The following is a 20,119-nucleotide window of genomic DNA, read 5'->3' as shown; positions in this document are numbered from 1 at the left end:
ATGAGGTACTACTTAATAGGTTTGTACTACTACCACTAATTAAGGACTCAAGAAGTCGACACTCACAACCTTCATGTTTTTTTGGTTGAGTTTCTAGAATGCAATAGTTTTTGTGACAGGAGATAAGTATTATGGAACTAAGGCAACCATAAACGCTTGGAAACCCCAAGTCCAGGAACAAGTTGAGTTCAGCATATCTCAACTCTTGATCCTAGGTGGTAATGCTCCTGCAGAGCTTAATAGCATTGAAGCTGGCTGGATGGTATATTTATTATTTAATTTCATCATCACTTTTTTTCTTTTAGGCCCTTGCAAAACATTGAATTACTAATAATTTTCATTTTTACAAAAATTACTTGTGTGTAATAACAGGTCAACTATAATGTATATGGAGATTACAACTCTAGACTCTTCGCTTTTTTCTATACTAATGTACGGGTTTTAATTTTTTTACTTCCCCACCATTATTGTTTCTTTTTACTGGTTTTCAAAAAATAGTCTTTTATTCATTCTTGCAGAAAGATACAAATCAAACTAGGGGATGCTACAATCTATTGTGCTCACCTGGCTTTGTTCAAAACAACAAGGAAATTGCGCTGGGTGGAAGCCTCAACCCTATTTCGGTCTATGCTGGTTCCCAATATGAACTCCACTTCCTTGTCTAGAAGGTAGTAAAATATTTCAATTTAATTACTTTATCAAATACTTCTAATTTTTGGATACATATATATGATCATATCATATGTAGTTTTTCTATAATAATAAAAAAAAAAAAATTCATAGTAACAAATGTTACAGATATGGCTCAAGGCCCAAACCCTATTATATTTTTCTGGTTTTATTCGTAACAGTTTATGTTTGAAATTCTTATTTCTCGGTTTATTTATTATTACATACAACTTTTTAAATTTAAATTCTCAAGTTTTTCTATACTCAATTAATTTTAACCTGACTTATTTTTTAAGACCGCAAATTTAAGTCAAGTCGTTCGATCTGCACAAAAAAAGATTCTTTTTTTTTTTTTCTCTTTCAATAGAAATATATATATTACACCAAAAATATAATGCTTTACTGATAGGTTTTTATTCTCTCGCATATAGTTGGTTTTTATTCTTTCACTTATACTTTTTACATTCATTTTTTCACATTTATTTTTATGTTTTAAATATAGATATCTTCTTTTTTCTTTTTTTTTTAAATATGTATATTGTCGCATCAATTACAGGCATGTGTGTGCACATAAATAAGTGAAAGAATATTTTACCTTCATACCTTCATTTATCATTCAAAATATTACAAATTGATTTGCATGGCATGTACAATGAGGTAGGACATCAAAGGAGGGGAGACTGGTGGTTGCAAGTAGGGAAAAAGTATCTAATGGGACATTGGCCTGCCTCCCTATTTGTATCCTTGTCTGAAAGCGCTTTAGAGATCCAATGGGGAGGAGAGGTGACAAACCTACAAAAAAAATGGGGAGCACACCACAACACAAATGGGCAGCGGTCATTTCCCTGAAGAAGGATTCAGTAAGGCTAGTTACTTCACAAATCTCCAAATGGTTGATGGTTCAAACGTTCTCAGGTTTCCCAATTATAGTGCCATTATCGCTAGGAAACCAAATTGCTATAATGTCACAAATTTTATAAACAACTTTTATTATGGTGGTCCTGGTAGAAACCCCAATTGTCCATGATCATTTAGATTATTGTTTCACATTTAAGGAGAAAAAATGAAAAATAAGAAGAGGATACTTATTTTTCTTATTCTCTTCATGTCACACCAAATGTACCAACAAGTCATATGTAATATGAAACTCTTTGATTCAATAAATGAAAATAAAAAGTTATTATGTGGAGTAGTAAAATCTTGAAATTATGAAATTTAATATAGTGGAAGTTAATTGGTCTTAAATCTTATCAAAAGGGATTTAATTGTTACAATTTTTTAATTCACCATCTGATCATGTTGCAATTATTTATTGCCCCTTTTTGGCTTTAAAAATCATGATTTTTTTTTTTTTGAATTTTTATCATTGTTTTGATGCATTAATTGGGGCCAGACAAAATACAGTATCGACAGTCATAAAAAATAGTACAGCATAAATAAGCAGGAAAAAAAATATGTATAATAATCATTCAAGTAAAAATCATTTTGATCAAATAAAAATCACTTAAAAAAAACTCATAAATAGTAAATTCCTAAGCAAAGGTATTATTCTTAAATCACAAGTGAATTTAGTAATGAAAACAAGTTTATTAATATTTAATATATTGAGAGAGAGGTGATATAGAAGTTTAGAAACTATAAATCATGTAAATCTGATATAAATTTTATAATACTTCATATTAGCTCACAAGAAGCTTGCTTGGTTCGTTGGTCATGGTATCTGCCTTAGTAACCCAATTAGACTAAAAGAATGCTAAAGAGCATGAGAAGTCAAGCCATTTTTAATTTAAAGAACATTTGTCTATTAGTTTTAGCCACTTCCCAATATAGGTAGGACTCGTTTGAAACCTCCTTAACGAATGCACAAGAGCACCAACACTACAAAAACTAGACCTATAGCGATGATATCTAAAACACCCAAAATCATTGCTGTAGACCTGTTTGGACCATAATGTATAATGGCCATTAACAAAGCCAAAAATAAATTTTTATTCCAATTTGTCCACGAATATATATTATGTTTGGACAACCAAATAACATTTTACCATTTAATAACAGATTTTATTCTTTTTAACATATAAGCCATTGCCACTTTCTCTAACCATTTCAACGATTAACCTGATTGGACCAATATTAAAGCATGTTAAAGAGCATGAGAAGTCAAGCCATTTTTAATTTAAAGAATAATTGTTTTTTTATTTTTAGCTACTTCTCAATATAGGTAAGACCTGTTTGAAACCTTTGTAATGAATGCAAAAGAGAATCTACACTACAAAAACCAAACCTATAACGACAATATCTAGAACACCCAAAATCATTGCTATAGACCCGGATGAACTATAATGGCCATTAAAAAAGCCAAAAATAAAATTTTTATTCTATTTTTTCCATGAATATATATTATGTTTTCATTCTAAAAAAAATATAGATATATGTGTGTGTGGTTAGTGGTTTAGGATATTTATCTTACAAAAAATGGGGGGAAAGGTTATTAATATTATTATGTTATACCACTAAATAACGTTTTACAATTGAATTACACATTTTATTCATTTTTAACATATAAGCCAAATTTTATATCATATACTATACTAGCCTCATCACACAAGTTTTGCATGTGCAATGATTTTTTTTTTTTTTGATCTAGTGTCATTATTTTTCTTTTTTCAATTTTGAATTTTTTTGAAGATATGGGTCTAGTATCCTTTTTTTTTTTTTTTCTTTTTCTTTTTTTTTTGGTCTATGTCATAATTTTCCATTCATCCAATTTTTAGAAGTTTTTTTTAATTTTTAATTTTAAATTTTGGATAAGTTTTTTAAAAAAAAACATGGATTAGTAGGAGAGTGTCCTATTTTGTAGGCATTTTAAGTGGAGTTGGAAATATATTTTTACCTGGTTGTCCCAAGTTTTTTCTTGTTAAAGTAGGGTCTAAGAGTATTTTTGAACCACATAAAAGTCCAATCCAAAGAGGAGAATCCTCTTAGAGATAGTAGGTTTAGAAGCCGTAGTTGCAGAAGTGGTGCACCAAATTGCAAAAATATTTTTAGTCTTTTAAAATATATAAAAATATATATATATATATATTTATATATATTATTTTTTTTGTTTTTATCTTCTTCTCCTATAATTTCTAAGTTAATAAAAATCTTAATTTGATTACAATCCAAATTCCTCATCTAATCCTTTTATTATTAATTTATTTTTACTTAAATTATATTATTACACAATCATAAGAAAAAAAAAAAAAAAAACTACAACGNACAATCAAATTCCTCATCTAATCCTTTTATTATTAATTTATTTTTACTTAAATTATATACTACACAGTCATAAGAAAAAAAAAAAAAAAAAAAAAAACAGCAACGTTATTGGTTTGTATTCCATAAAAAACGAAAGATAGCAAGTTATTTGTTCAAAAATGTTTTGGATAAAGTAAAAAAAAAAAAAATGAAATAATGTAATAAACATTTGAGTTTAAAGTAAACACCTTCTCTTCCTTCTCATAAAGATAAAAAGTATCAACTTCTATATCAACATTTCCTTTTTTTTCCATAAAAAAAGTTTCTTTTTTCTTTCTATTCATATGACTTTTTTTATTCCACTTTTTATGGAATATTGAGATAGAACAAACTCATTGATTAGAAATCTTAATTCCAATAGGATTTAAATTCTATATCAAATAAAACTTACCTTATATATATATATATATCATTTTTGGAGTGAAGTTTACTCCAATATGTGAATGCCTAAATCTCATGACAATGCAAGTATGCATTCTTTCTTCATTATTATTTTTTTTCATTTTGTTTAAGCTATTTTTCTTTAACTTCAAAAAAATTAATAAAAACTTCTCACATACGTACTTAAATTCAAGTAATTTGCTAATTATTAACTACTATGTGCTAACTTCTAACTACCAAAACCCATAATTGAAATACCACCGCGCACCCTTGGTGCGTGGTCATTTCACAATAAAGTGTTTGTGTGGTGTGGGGGCAAGGGTTGAGATTCAAGTTTCCAAGAGAGTTTCAACACATATACACTTAGATTAGGTAGAGTAGAATTTCTATCTTGTAATAAAAATAAAAATAAAAATAAAAAACCCACAATTGAAATACTAATTCCTATGAGATACCACTTCCAAAGACTAATATATTTGCTATTATATAGTATACAATGACTTCCCCTAACCCCCCCCCCCCCCCCCCCCCCCCCCCACAAAAAGAAGCGTTTCTCTCTCTCCCCACAAAACAAAGGGATTATAACAAGAATTAGCCTGACAGGGGTAAGACTACACTCCCTCTTTTTCTGTAATAAATTTTGAATTCAAACTTTTTTTTTCATGCATATTCACACTTGTAGCGTGATTTTTACTTTCAATTATATAATAATAATTCATTTAGTTTTTTTTAAAAAAATAAAATTATACTTTCTTTGAGTTTATACTCAAAACCCATGCAATGCATGGGACTTAAACTTGATGTGTGTGTGTGTTTTTAATTTTTTTAGTTGGGTGAAACTCACTCGAGTTTCAGTGTCTCTCCCATGCTTTCAAGAACAAAAATTAAATTCTCATGTGATTCTTTTTACTTCAAATTTTAAAATGTTTAGTAATTTAGATTGTTCTTAATTATTGAATTGAGGTTTCCACCTAATCATGATTTCAATTATTGTTTTGGGTAGCTTTTTATTATTAAATTCAAGATTTTTCCAATTAAATATACATGATTAATTGAGTCTTAAAGTTCAATGTATTATTCAAAATCCTTTTATCTTTAAAGTTCAATGTATTATTCAAAATCATTTTATATACACATTTTATGATACCTTAGTCTAATACAATATGCATTCATTATATAACTTAAAAGTAAAATATTTTTATTATTTAATTTTAAGCAAATTAATAAAAAAATTATTTGCATATGAATTTTGATTAAGTCATGCATTGCATGGGCATAATACTAGTTTGTTTAATATATTTAGTTTCAACAACAAACTTGTGTTTTTCATATAATTTTAAAACATAAACTTGAAATTTAAATATTTTACACAAACATATGAGATAATTATAGATATCTAATTATCCTGGAGTTTTTATTTATTTATTTATCTTTCATTTCATTTTATTTCCTCACTTTTCTTTTCCCAAACTTTTCTTGAGCAAGTAGCGTGAAAGAACAAATATGCCGATAATGCCCAATAGGTACTAGGCTACTAGTTGATGGTATTGAGTCAATGATGGACAACTGTAAACAATGATAAATGATTAACATAAAGAAAATTTAGATAATCTTTCAAAGTTGTATGTTTTTAGACCCCTTAAAACACAACTAGATTAACCTAGTTAATTATCCAAATTATTACTTAGTAAAATTATCAGATCTAGGTTAACACAAATATATGATATCAATGTAAAGTTCGAAAAATAAAGAACACAAAGATATGATGACCCAGGAAAACCAAACGGGTAAAAAACCTGGGGAGGATTTAACCTAACTATCCTCAAGGTAAATTGAATTCACTATGAAAGAATTGAAGTTTACACAATAGCGACTTATACCACTAACATTCTACTGCTACCTTGAGTAGGAAACTTACTACCACAACCACATGGCAGCTCTGAGTCCACGGACTACTTCTTTCTTGAATTCCTAGCAAGTACAAGCACTCCCACTTATGTATCTTTAAGCTTTTGAATCTGCAACTGAATGATCACTAAGTTCTTGACATAGTCTTGATTTTTGATAACCCTAAGTATATGTGAAGGTAAACACCTCTAGATCTCATAGAAGAGTCACACACACAGAATAAAGAGCCACCACAAAACATGGCTAGTGTTTTCCCTTTTATACTTAAGACAAAATATAAAACCCTACATGTCAAATGGGCTTGGGCTGAGTTGGAAAATTTTGCAGAAAAACAATCTGCACAAGTTTCGATCGATTGAGCCTAATTTTCGATCAATCGAGCCAGGCAGATTTACACAATAAATCCTACAGTAACTCGATTCCAACTTTACATAGAAACATATACTTTGAGCAAGTCTAAACAAGACTAAAACGTTTTGATCATGGTTTTCTAACATTACAAATTGAAGTTCTAATACATTAGTTCCTAATACCTTAGAACCTAACAAACTCCCCCTTTGGCAATCCGTGACAAAACACAAACGAACAAAATGCTCAAGTTTACATAAAAACAACCTGTTAGGTCTCAATTTCCAACCCCGGTTTTAGGGGTTCACGGAATTGCCACATATGCCCGGTTCTTTATGCTTAAAAAACCGGTTTTCATCACGGTTCACGGTTTTCACGGTCCGACCTCCCGGTCCGGTCCGGTTCTGAGAACTATGTCTAGAAGTACATCTTTTTTTGAGGAAAACAATTGTTTGTTTCTTAGAAGTACATGAAAATTGAAATTTTAACTGCAAATGCCAAGGGTAAAATATTTGTATACCACAAGAAACTTGGGGAAAAAAAATGATATTTTTCATATATAGAACAATATGAAATTGGATGCTGGTTCTAGAAATTAACCACAGAACAATAAAGTGAATATAAAAAAATTTTCAAAAAAAAAAAATATATTGTCTGTACCATTTATAATAGCTCAGGTTCAATTAAGGAAAAAGTTTTTTTTTTTTGAATTTTTATTTAAAAAATAAGTCAACAAATTTACTCAGTACATTTTGGAGCTTAAGGCAATAAATTTTAATGAATTATTTAATATTTAAATATTATATTAAAATAATCTATTCAACTTATTAGTTAAAAACCATTCTTCTTGGTTTTTAAGAGAAAATTACTAATATATTTTTGTATTTAGGTTTATTAATATCTCTTTTACAAGTTGTTAGGAAATTTGATTGTCAATGATTATTTTTATTTGACACATTCATAACAATTTTTTTCTTTTGTGAAATAATTTAGAGTTTTAATTGTGTTGAATATCTATTAGCTCAATATTTTTGAACCTACTTAAAGATGAGAAAAGAATGCAAAACCCACATGTTTTTTTTTCTTTAAAAAAAAATTATCATTCTACAATTTTTGCATTTTTTAAAACAATTTCAAGACCTTTTGTTTCTTTAATGGAGCCTTAAAACCTTCTTTAACAAATTGGGACAAGTGGGGGCCTAAGTTGCCTAGGCCTTGAACCAGTAGTGTGAGTTAAGTCCAAGCCTAAGTTTTGACTCAACTATTAATTGAGTCAAACTCAGATATATTAATGTGAAAACTTGATTTTTTAAAAGAACATTATTTAATATATTGTATTTTACATAAACAGGTTCAATTTTCCAAAACCACCCTCTCTAATTTAAATTTGAGAAATGATAACAGATGCCCTTAAGATAGTGGTTAACAATCCATTTAAAAAAGATTTTTAAGGGAAAAAAAGATAATTACTATTTTAACAGCTTTTTTCATTTATCATAAAAGTGATGTCAAAACTTTCTTAAAATAAATTGTTAAGCATTGCCCTAAGGGCACCCATTAGCATGACCCTTTAAATTTTAGTAAAAGATGGATATTGAATTTTTAAATAAAGTAAATGGTATGTTAAGAAATTTATTTATTGACTTTCCAAAGAGGGTTTCATTTTAAGACATCTCAAAATAAAATAGAGGCCTAACATTCTATTAAAAAAAATAAAAAAAATGAATAAATAAAGGTCTAACAATTTAATTCGGAGAGAATATGTATATATGTATAAAAGTATACTTATATTATATGGACTTTATATTGGGTTTTATAAGTTTGTAAATAAATTAATAAAATGTCAAATTAATGTTTATAATTTATTGAGAATATAAATAGTCAATTTTATAGTAAAAATTATATATAATTTGTAACAATACAAGAATTTTTTTTTTTTTTTTTTTTTTTTTTTTTTTTTTTTTTTTTTTTTATAATTTGTAACTATACAAGATTTTTTTTTTTTTTTTTTTTTTTTTGAAGCTATAACAAATACAAGGTTAGCTAATACCAATACAAGGTTGGTTAATCTAATTTTTATAAATTCATAAGTGAAAATCATATTATCTAATTCATTTAAATAATATATTTTCAACTATAATTTTGTTATTGATTATTAGCATAGATTTGTAAATGGCTAAATATTTTAGTCATGATATTTATTATATATAAGAGAAAAAAATAAGTTAATTAAGTAGTTCATTAACATGTTCGAGTTTCTATGATTTCAACTAAGTAAGGAAGTCACACTAGTCTCCTCCTCATCATTTTAATTTATCAAAAAGAAATTTGCATTTGTTCACCAAAAAATGAATAAAGCTTAACATATAATCTTTTGTTTCAAGTAAAATAAATAAAATTATGAGCTTTTAATACTAAGTTTGGCTTGGCTTAGCTTGTTTACATGCAAACAGTAGTTTGTAAAACTTCCCTTAAGGTTGAACCAACTGTGGTTTTTCCATACATGCCTTAAAATTTTTTTATTCAAAAAAGAGATTGAAATTTTAAGCATGCATGCATACAAGTGAAACGAGAATCAAAACTTGGCTTTGGCTAGGAGTGCCAATTAACTTTTAAAGTTGATTCATTCAACAATATAGACTTTAAATTGGTCAAGCCAACCTTGTTATTAATAGCTCCATTGGGTTCTGGATTATCTCAAGGTCAGCTTCTTCTTGGCTTGACTCCATTACACGAGAAATAAAGAGAAACTTTCAGTTTAACCTATTTAAAGAGAGATTTGCTGCAAGTGGAGGTACAGTGGTTTCAAAAAGCCTTTTGTTGATTTTCAGTTACATAAAGATGTTCAGTTTAACCTAATTTTTAGTTACATAATGCCTAAGGTTTCGTTTGTTTCAACTAAAAATGATTTCCTGATTATAAAATATTTTTAGGTAAAAATATTATAATTACAAAGAAAATATTTTCAAGTGTTTAGTTATATTTTTGAAAATGCACTGGAAAACATTTTAAGTGTTTGGCTTGTATGAAAAAAGAAATCATCGCAACACAAAATTTAAACTTGCAAAGGGAAAACATTTTCAAGTGTTTGGCTTGTATGAAAAAAAAAAAAAATCATCTCTAACACAAAATTTGAACTTGCAAGGGGTTGGGTGGGTTGTGATTGCCAAGGTGATGGTCGGGATTGTTTAGGCAGGTGGGTGGGTTAGAGAGAGAGAGAGGTTTGTGGTGCCAATGGTTGCAGTGGAGGCGACAATAATTGCAGTGGTGGCAACAGCGGTCACAACTAGTTTATGGTAGTGATGGGTGGGGTGGGGTGGGGTGGGGTGAAAAAGTGAGGGATTGGAATATTTTTCAAACTTTGTCTTACAGAGAACATATGTAAAAAAAAATTAATTTATGTAATTAAGTCTCAAAGGGAGTTATTTTTCAAATTGACCATTATTTTTCAGTCGGACCAAACACCCAAAAATGGGGAAAATATTTTCAGTCAAAACACAAAGCCTTAACAAACACAAACAAAGAATTAAAAGGTATCTTCACCATTTCTATAAGGTTGGCCATTATTTTAGTCGGACCAAACACCCGAAAATTGAGAAAGTATTTTCAGTCAAAACAAACTAAGGGTCCGTTTGGCTCCCGTAAAATATTTTTCAGAAAATACCTATTTTCCGGAAATGCTATTTTCCGGAAAAGGAAAATATTTTTAAGTGTTTGGTTGTATTATGAAAATTGTTATGGAAAATAATTTCATGTGTTTGGTTCCGTTAGGAAAATGCTATTTTCCGGCAACAACAACACAACAACAACAACAAAAAATTGATTCCGGCCACCACAACAACACAACAACAACAACAACAACAAAAAAAATCGATTCCGGCAACACAATAACAACAACAGCAACAACAACAACAACACAGCAACAACAACAACAACAACAAAAATTTGATTCCAGCAACACAACAACAAGAACAACAGCAACAACAACAACACAGCAACAACAACAACAACAAAAAAAATTGATTCCGGCAACACAACAACAACAACAGCAACAAATTGATTCCGGCGAGTTTAAAAAACAAAACTGAGATGGGTCTGGGTCGAACATCGGTTTGGGCTTTGGGTTCGTGGGTCGCCGACTCTGGTTCGAACATCGGTGGGTCGTGGCGATCGTGAAGATGGGTTCGCCGGCGAGCTGGGTCTGGGTCGTGGCGATCGTGAAGCTGGGCTCTCCGGCGAGCTGGGTCTAGGTCGTGGCGATCGTGACGTTTGGCTCTCTGGCGAGCTGGGTTTGGGTCGTGGCGATCGTGAAGCTGGGCTCTCCGGCGAGCTTGGTCTGGGTCGTGGCGATCGTGACGTTTGGCTCTCCGGCGAGCTGGGTCTGGGTCGTGGCGATCGTGAAGCTAGGCTCTCCGGCGAGCTTGGTCTGGGTCTCTCTCTCTCTCTCTTCGTGCTCTGTTTCTCTTTTCCGGAAAATTGTATTTGAAGTGAAAATGAAAGCTGAAACGATTTTCAGCCTTGACCATTGGTCAACGGAAATTAATTTCCGAAAAATGGCATTTTCGTGCGCAACCAAACACCGGAAAATACTGAAAAGCATTTCCGGAAATGCATTTCACCCGATTCAAACACAGCCTAAGCCTTAAAGAACAAACACAAACAGAAAATTAAAAGTATCCCATGAAAAGGTTTAGAAGTTTCCTTATTTTGCCTCAAATGAAAATACAACTCTTTTTATTTTTCAAATGAAAAATACAATTCTTTAATTGTGCATATAGCTGCATATATTGACACCCGCAATTTAGAGAACTTTTTCACAATTTATATATGGTACACAACAAACAAACATTTTCTCAAATAATTATTTCACACATTAGATATATACATTCACTCTCTCACATCGTATGGACTCCACATTGCATGGGACACATGCTGTGAGAGGGAGAATCCATATGTCCCATACATAAAATACCTTCTCTTCCCTCATGTAAATTCACATGAAATGCAAGTGTGCCTAGTGCACACAAACACTGAAACATGTATGCACACAACCCCACAATCACAAAGAGAGAGAGAGAGAGAGAGCAAACATAATCATTTTCATTGAATAAAAATATCATAACAAAGTGGGGAAAAAATAGAAATTAAAAAAGAAAAAGCATTAAGGACATTATTATACAAGGGAACTTACATTGAATTGGGGTGCCAAACTTACACCCTCAGTGTAAGAGAAACGGAAATATACAAAATTGGGATATCAAACTTTAATGGAACCGCCATCTTATCTCAATTCAAAGCCGTAACCTAAAGTTTTTCAGTTCTCTTTCTACTCTACAGTTATTTCTAGTATGGTTGTAAGTCTAGGTTTTTTGTATCTCCTAAGAAGCAAAGAAGAGCATACTACACTTACAGATGAGAGAGCCATACATGCACCGGCTGCCCATGGTGGTAACATGATCCCTAGAGAAGGATATAAAACCCCAGCAGCTATGGGGATTGCAACCACATTGTAGGCCATGGCAAACACATAATTCAATCGTATACGTGCAAAGGTCTTCCTTGAGAGATCAATGGCTGTGATTACATCTTCCAAGTTATTTCTCATCAATACATAATCAGCAGCTTCAATTGCAATATCTGTCCCAGCGCCAATTGCCATACCAACATCAGAAGCAGCTAGTGCGGGGGAGTCATTGATTCCATCACCCACCATTGCAACTACGCTCCCATCTTTTTGGAATGATCGGACAACATCAGCTTTTCCCGCTGGCATTACCTCTGCCATTACATCTTGAATCCCAACCTGCCCAGCATCATTATTTATTTTTCAGAACTCAGAGATTATAGAATTTTAGATGAAAAACTTTTAAGTTTTGTTACAACATTATTGATATTATAGGGGTAAGAACCGAACTCTCAGATCCTAGAAAAGTAATATAATAGTTGCCTAAATATCAGAACTCAAAGAATTTTGAGTTTCGTAATGCTAAAATCCAGGCTTTAACAGAATAACACATAAAAGTTATATACGAACCTCCCTAGCAACAGCCCTAGCTGTTCTCCAATTGTCCCCTGTAACCATGACCGGCATGACATTCATTTTCTTAAGGCCCTCTACAACCACAGCAGCTTCTCTCTTTAGTGGATCTGCAACTCCCAAAACACCAATTAAGCTATAGTCATATGCAACAAGTATGCCGGTCTTGGCACTTTCTTCAAGCTCTACTAAAAAATCCTCAACATGGGTTGGAATAGTGATTCCACTTTCAGTCATCAGTTTCCGATTACCAACCTGTTCACAATACGTTAATTCCAGTAAGCAATCACAAAAAGTAATGAAGCACATCTTAAAGAATGAATTGACATTTACATATCTCAATGTAAAGGAAACTCACCAAAAGAAGTTTTCCATCTATAAAGCACTGGACACCTTTTCCTGGCAGAGCAGAGAATTCCAAGACATCAAAAAGCCATCCGGAATTTGTCTCTTTGTTATGTTTTGGAGAATCCTTGGTTGCAGAAGGTTCATCAAAGAAATGAAAATGGCGTGCATATTCCATTATTGCTTTTGCCAATGGGTGTTCACTGCTAGCCTAAGCCAGGGAATAAAAATAAAGAATAAAAAGTCATGCTACTATTCCGTTGCTTACTATATATATATATATAGAAGTTTCATCACCCCACACCACCCCAAAAGAAGGGAACAAATCATGTTAGGTGAAGAAGGAGAAAATGAAAACTCAATCGTTTGTATGTCCTCTGCTACCATATATGTCACATGTGTAGAATGTCAGAATAACATACATAAAAAGCAAGTTTCCGGCAAGAATTTTTTATTTTATTGTTGTCATATTATGAGGTCTTCTTGGGAACTTTCTCTGGCACCATAATTCAGAGCCAAGAATTGGGAAAATCTAAAAACACAAAGCTGAGTTTTTGAGTAAAAAATGGAAAACTAGTAGGGAATTGGAAGTCACCTCTGCAGAGGCCACCAATCTAAGAAATTCTCCACGATCCATTCCTGTAAAAACTTTTGCTGTTGTAACTGTGGCTTTTCCCTGGGTTAGGGTGCCTGTTTTATCAAATATCACATACTTAATCTTTTGAGCCCTTTCCAAAGCATCTCCTCCTTTTATCAGCACACCATTATTAGCCCCAACCCCTGTTGCAACCATGACAGCAGTTGGCGTCGCCAAGCCAAGAGCACAAGGACATGCAATAACCACCACTGATATTCCAAACATGAGGGCAAATACAAAGTGATTTCCTTTTTCTGGAAGCCATTGTTCTGGGTAAGCTCCAAGAGCACCACCAATATACCTAGAGACAATCAAATCAATAAAAGAAAAAATTTAATAAAAATGAGGCATAAACATTATAACCGTATGAAAAATTCAATAACCATGAGAAGCATGGTAGCATGCCCAAAGAATTGTGAACTTACCAACCCAATAATGTTAACAATGCCAAAGCAACAACTGTAGGAACAAATATGCTTGCTACCTGCATGTGCAATGAATAATTAAGATAGGAACACTATATGACACCAAGATTTATGTATGGATTTTACAAACGTATGCCCTAAGGGCATATGTTAGTAAACAATTTTAGGAAACTTTTTATAGAAAAATGAAAAAGTAACTAACTGACTTGATAGGTTTTTCATGGATGGTTAATGTATGCCCTTAGGGCATACATTAACCAGACGCTTTATATATTACCTAATCAATCTATAATTTTAAAACTATAAATTCAGGGATTGAAAGCTGAAAAAAATAAGGAAAAAACCGGGACTCATATATATAGGAAAACAGCCTAATCTCTAACATGCCTAAATTGGTTTGATCACTTTCCTCTTCTTTTTCTTCTTCCATTTCATGTATATCAGTGATTGGAGAGCCTTCATAAAATTAAGTTCCTCAATCTCTCTCTGTCTCCTACATCTAAGGGTATAATTTGATTGGGGTAAATAGGCATCATACTATCTTATCCAATCAAATCAAGTAAAAGTCCTGCACAGAAAGATACGTATCACATTCCACTTAAGAATAGGGTACTGAATCATTGATACTCAAAGCACCTTGTTACTGGCTTCAGTTTGTCTTCAGCATGCTGCAGTGCTTGCCATATAAGAAACTCCAATATGTTAAGGCTAAGATGTCCTATTTGTTCCTTTATCTTCCATGTTTTAAGAGCTGTTCTAGGCCCCATTCAGCAGACTGAATATAGGGGCAGGTAAAATGTATTTATCCTAACCATCATTCGAACACAAACTTTGGACCGGACAAACTCACCTCCACACAAATACAGTAATCCAGTAGAAGAGAGCAGAAACCCAACAACACCAACAAGCCTTAATCCCAAATTTTTGGGGCCAGCTATGAATCCTCAATAGATTAGTTAGGGTCGATCAGATGTATTCTTTTCCTCCATTCTATTCTATCCAAAGTTATATTCTCTATTAAAAGCCAAAAAACCAAGGGAAAGAGTCGACACCGCCCATTTTGAAAATCTTATGGGGAGAGAGAAGGGGTTTTATATAATTATGAAGTTCAAAAATGAAAGGGCTGGTAATTCAATAGCATAAACTACTTGTAATTCAATCAGAGCCAATTGCCAAGCCACAATGAAAATCATTTTACAGTTAGTTATGCATATAAATAGTTAATTTGCTTCTTCAGATAACAGTAAAATGAAATCCTCCTTTTTTCAAAGCATTAAGAAAAATTCAAATAATGCATAAGCATAAAAATTGAAAAAGCAAGCTAAGATTACAGAAAACTACATCCAGAATACTTACAAAATCAGCAAACTTCTGAATAGGAGCTTTTGACATTTGGGCTGTCTCAACCAAACTAATTATCTGGCTTAACACTGCATCACCTCCTACTTTAGTAGCTTTTATGTGAAGGGCACCATGTAAATTTATTGTACCTCCAATAACCAATGAATCAACCTCCTTTAAAACAGGTACAGATTCACCAGTTACCATACTCTCGTTAACATAACTTGCACCCCACACAACCACACCATCAGCAGGAACCTTTGTTCCAGGAAGAACTTTTAAAGTGTCACCAGGTTGAATTAGCAAAGCATCTATTTCCCTTTCTCCAATACTCTTCCCACCTAGAAACCAATAAAATTAAAACCAGTTAGTTATTGACAATTTTTCAATTAATTTTTAGAATCAATATAAAAATATATATTACAAAAGATCTAAATATTTAGGTAATTTCAATAAAACATCAATGCTTCTATTAGAACAACACACCTACCTCTGTTAAAAAATGAAGGAAGACACATACACATGCATACCTTTGTCGGTAAAAAGCAACACTGCTGTTGCCGGTGCAAGTTCCACTAACTTCTTGATGGCATCTGATGTTTTCCCCTTGGCAAGACACTCCAAATACTTCCCCAACAATACAAATGTTATCAGCATGGCACTTGTTTCAAAGTATGTTGGAGACCAAAATCCAGTGACTGCACCATATAGAAGAGCATATACAGAGTAGAAGTAAGAGGCTGAAGTTCCCAATGCAACCAAAACATCCATGTTAGTTGATCCATTTCGAAGAGCTCTGGCAGCTGCAATGTAGAAGCGTTTTCCAATAACAAATTGGACAAGACTCACCAATAACCACTTCAACCAATCCCCCATTTGGAAGGGTCCACATCGCCACAGCAATAAGGTATACACCCGTGGAATGTGAGGACAAACTACCCTTATGAGAAAGACAGGAATCTGAAGCCAAAGCATGAGCCAACAATTAATTTAAAAAGTCAGAATAGAAACTCGGTGTCAGATGGACTTCTACATGGGCTTTAAAATAGTTTCTGTGGACATGTTTATTTTCTTCTAATTAAAAACATAAAGTATGTCAATATATGATGCCTTGTTTCCCTATTAACCAATAGAAGCCAAAAAAGGTCTGTGCATATCTGTCTTTGCAAACTAATATCCCTATATTTTATGAATAATTTAAATTCAAAATGATAAAGAGCTGCACTTATTTTTTTTCTTTTTCATATTTAGTATGAAATAATGAAGAGACTCACCATTCACTAGATATGTAGAAACTATGCTATAAGATATGGTCCAGATCTACTTATTAAAAAAAAAAGATATGGCCCAGATCTGATGGGGCCCACGCCTTTACATCTAAAGGTATATCATCCCCTTTATCATTTGTAAGGTTCTATTACAATCTAATTATTGATTTTTTTACATTAAAAAAAATAAAAAGTAATTAAAGTTAGGTTTGCAAAACATCTAAGGATGAATTTTTATAATAAATTTTACTTGTATATTTATCTTGATTTACATCTCCCTTCACTAAACAAAGTACCAAATCCTAGGGTGGAGATAAGAGTAATAATCTAATGCATTACAATTCAAATAAAAGGTATAAAACATTCAACACACCTCATTTAGCTTTTCAAAACATACCTATTATTAAAAAATTTACATTGAGATTTAAATGCATAACAAATGATCAGGACAAAGGTTCAATTCAACTTAACTAAGCTTTACATTTACACACTATGACTAAGTTTTATTTTGGCCTTATGACGATCAGGCAAAAGACACACAACTTAAAGAAGCAAAAAAATAAAATAAAAAATGCATGAAGAAAGATGAGCAATACACCAAATCATGGAGATGCAAAAAAAATACTTACACTGAGAAACAAACTGGAAGTGAAAAGCCGAAACATTTTTGAGGCTTCTTCAACATCTTTGGAAGTCATTCTTGCATAAGGGCTCGTTACATTTAATTTGAACTGCCCATTGCTTCCTGCCTCAATGCCATCAACTAAGGATCTAGAACTGACAACTTCAGGATCAAAGAGAACTTCAACTTCTCTTGTCATTTTGTCAAAACGAAATTGTCTCACTCCTTTCAATTGGATAAGTATGCCTTCTAAAAGCTGTGCATCCATCTCAGTGTATATGCCAGCAACCCCTAGCATGATTTTGTCCTGCTCACTACTCTGTACAAGTGAACCTTCGAAACCAGCATCTTCAATTGCATTGACAATATCATCCTTACTAATGACAGTGGGATCATACTCAACTTCCCCTAGTGATGTGGCCAAGGCAACTACTGCCCTTTTGACACCAGGAAGATTTCTCAAAATTCCTTCAACAGAGTTTACACAGGCTGCACATGTCATACCTCCTATTGTGAATTGCCCCACCAGAGCTCCATGTGGCTTTGTTCCAAAAGTACCGGGTTCAGGTAGAATCTCCGCCTCAAAGCCCGCATCCTCAATTGCATTCTTAATGTCTTCATCCTAAAGTAAGACAAGTAAGAAAATGCCTCGGAGTCTTTAATGGGGTCTACAGAACAAAGTTGGCAGATATAAACTACTTTGCAAGATATCCCCACACACAATCACAGACAGGAAGGCAATTAAGGATTTCAAATAGTTGCCAGGCACTCTATAGAAACTGATAGTGACAGACACTGAAACACCAAAAATGTTAAACCTAAGACTTGAATTCTTTGCTAGTTATCTCATCTTATGTAGAACACAGATACATTCTATTATTTACTTTTCTCTCACCCAGAAGTGCCTCTATAAAGAAATGGCCTTCTGCCCACTTTGGTCTAGCTGTCTGGCACCTAAGCTATAGGCCAGGTTTATAGTTAATAAGACTAGCTAAAAAGTTTAAAATTATGTTTAAATAGTAATCCCACTATCTAATCATAGTGCATCAAACATTTCTATCCTCTTTCAACTGATAAAAACATGTACCGTTATGTACCATTGCGAAATAAGAATTATGAAAGAAATCAGGAATCCTTGAATTGAAAATTCAGAGTATGAGAGAGAGAGAGAGAGAGAGAGAGAGAGAGAGAGGGAGAGGAAACACCATCAATTGTAGTAATAAACTCAATAAAGGGCATCCGGTGGTTACTCAGTCTCTTCAGTCTAATTCTAATCATTATTGTATCTCCAAATAAAAAAATCACCCACCCTTCAGGTACATGTAGACACACCCCATAAAAGAGAGAGGGGCTCAGACACAAAAGACTACTTGAATACCCAAAGTTAATCCAATAAAATGTTAAAAAATAACAATCACTGATCAACACCTAAATTCAAGCATAATGATTCACATTTCCAATAAAAATACCCCTGCTCATGATCTGAACAATGAATAAAACTTGATTAAGTTCAATTACTTTAGGAACTATACACTTAAAATTAAAAAATAATAATAATAATAATTAATGCAGCGTACTCCACTAATGAACCTCTATCATTAAACTAACCTGTTATAATTTCTAGCGTCCATAATTACTAAAGAAAAAGAAATGGCATCATTACAATAAATATATGAATCAGATATACTAAACTATAAAGGCTGATCTACATTGCGAAACAAATGCATTTAGCTTCAACTCAAAATCTTAGACTAACCGATTATATTCACGATATACTCCCAAATAATAATGTAAAAAATAAAATAAATAAAAATCCCAACAAGAAGATACATAAACCACAAAAAGGAACCAAATTAAACACCTCACATGATCTGGTTCAGCAGAAATTGCAAATTAAACCAAGTTTAAAATATATATATAAATTAACAAAACATAAATGAAGTCATAGAAACCAATCAACTAGGACCAACCTAACCCATAGTCCAAGAAAAAAAAACTCACAAATTACAAAACTAGGCACAAATCACAAAAACAGCAACTATTACTAATCCATAGTCCAAAACAACAAAACCAACTCAAAAAGGCACTAACCCATTTCTTAATTCACCACAAACTAACATTCAAACACACCCACAATTACCTAAACTGTTAAACACAACCTGAGAATCACAAAGCAATCATTACTAACCCTGGTCCCATAGTCCAAAACAACAAAACCAACTCCAAAAACTCAAACTTCCACCAAAAAAAAACACTGACCCATTTCCCAATTCACCACAAACTACCATTCAAACACACCAAAAATCACGTAAAAAGTCAAAACACAACATGGGTATTCAAAACCAAGACCACAAACCTTGACCAAATTGGGATCGAAGACCACATCAGCCCGGTTCTGAAGCAAGGCCACGGAGGCTCTATGAACCCCATTAACGCTATTGAGAGCTGACTCAACAGAATTGGAGCAAGCAGCACAGGTCATCCCTGTAACTCTGACCTGAATTGTTCTCATTCCCTCTTCAATTCTATTGAAACTACCGGTGTCCTCGTAGGAATCTAGAAGGCGCACGTCCTCCAGGTCGCCGGATTCTTCATCGGCGCCGGCGAGTCTTGTGAGCTGAAGGTCCCTTAAACCCGGCGCCATTGGAAGGTGCGTGTAGAAAGAACAAAGAAAAAAAACAGGGGAAGAAAACAGAGCAAGAAACAGAGGAAAAACAGGGGAAGAAATATAAAGAGAATGAGAGAGAGAAAGGAAAGGAAAGGAAAGGAAAGATATATACGTGAGAGAGAAAGAGAGGAAAAGGAACTTTCTTTGTTTCCGAGGGAGATGGTTGAGAC

At 32.7% G+C, this 20,119-nt stretch overlaps 1 protein-coding gene and 1 long non-coding RNA gene across 2 annotated transcripts; one reads left to right on the top strand and one right to left on the bottom strand.

The window, feature by feature from the left end:
* Positions 1-214: 214 nt before the first annotated feature.
* Positions 215-666, top strand: LOC112015225 (uncharacterized). Its single transcript, XR_010625260.1, has 3 exons — positions 215-262; positions 373-432; positions 519-666. It is a non-coding gene; the product is annotated as an uncharacterized LOC112015225 (long non-coding RNA).
* Positions 667-11,686: 11,020 nt separating this feature from the next.
* Positions 11,687-20,119, bottom strand: LOC111997171 (copper-transporting ATPase RAN1). The gene is made up of 9 exons (XM_024029239.2): positions 19,638-20,119; positions 17,289-17,903; positions 15,922-16,351; positions 15,407-15,732; positions 14,051-14,109; positions 13,584-13,926; positions 13,002-13,199; positions 12,641-12,898; positions 11,687-12,409 (listed from the first exon to the last, which is right to left on the bottom strand). Exons 1-9 carry the CDS (start codon positions 19,923-19,925, stop codon positions 11,933-11,935), a joined length of 2,994 nt encoding a protein of 997 aa, XP_023885007.1. The 5' UTR covers positions 19,926-20,119; the 3' UTR covers positions 11,687-11,932.

This window comes from Quercus suber, unplaced genomic scaffold (genome assembly GCF_002906115.3).
Source record: "Quercus suber isolate HL8 unplaced genomic scaffold, Cork oak 2.0 scaffold_21, whole genome shotgun sequence".
Lineage (NCBI taxonomy): Eukaryota > Viridiplantae > Streptophyta > Magnoliopsida > Fagales > Fagaceae > Quercus > Quercus suber.
The sequence above is the reverse complement of the archived record's forward strand: the minus strand, read 5'-3'. Positions and strand labels throughout refer to the sequence as shown.

Bases quoted from the DNA above. Each gene is read 5' to 3' on its own strand.
- LOC111997171 (XM_024029239.2), bottom strand. From the start codon at position 19,925: ATGGCGCCGGGTTTAAGGGACCTTCAGCTCACAAGACTCGCCGGCGCC. The intron at 14,110-15,406 runs GTAAGTATTCTG...TTGCACATGCAG, and splicing joins TTCAGAAGTTTGCTGATTTT to GTAGCAAGCATATTTGTTCC. The intron at 13,200-13,583 runs GTGACTTCCAAT...TCCCTGGCTTAG, and splicing joins GATTGGTGGCCTCTGCAGAG to GCTAGCAGTGAACACCCATT.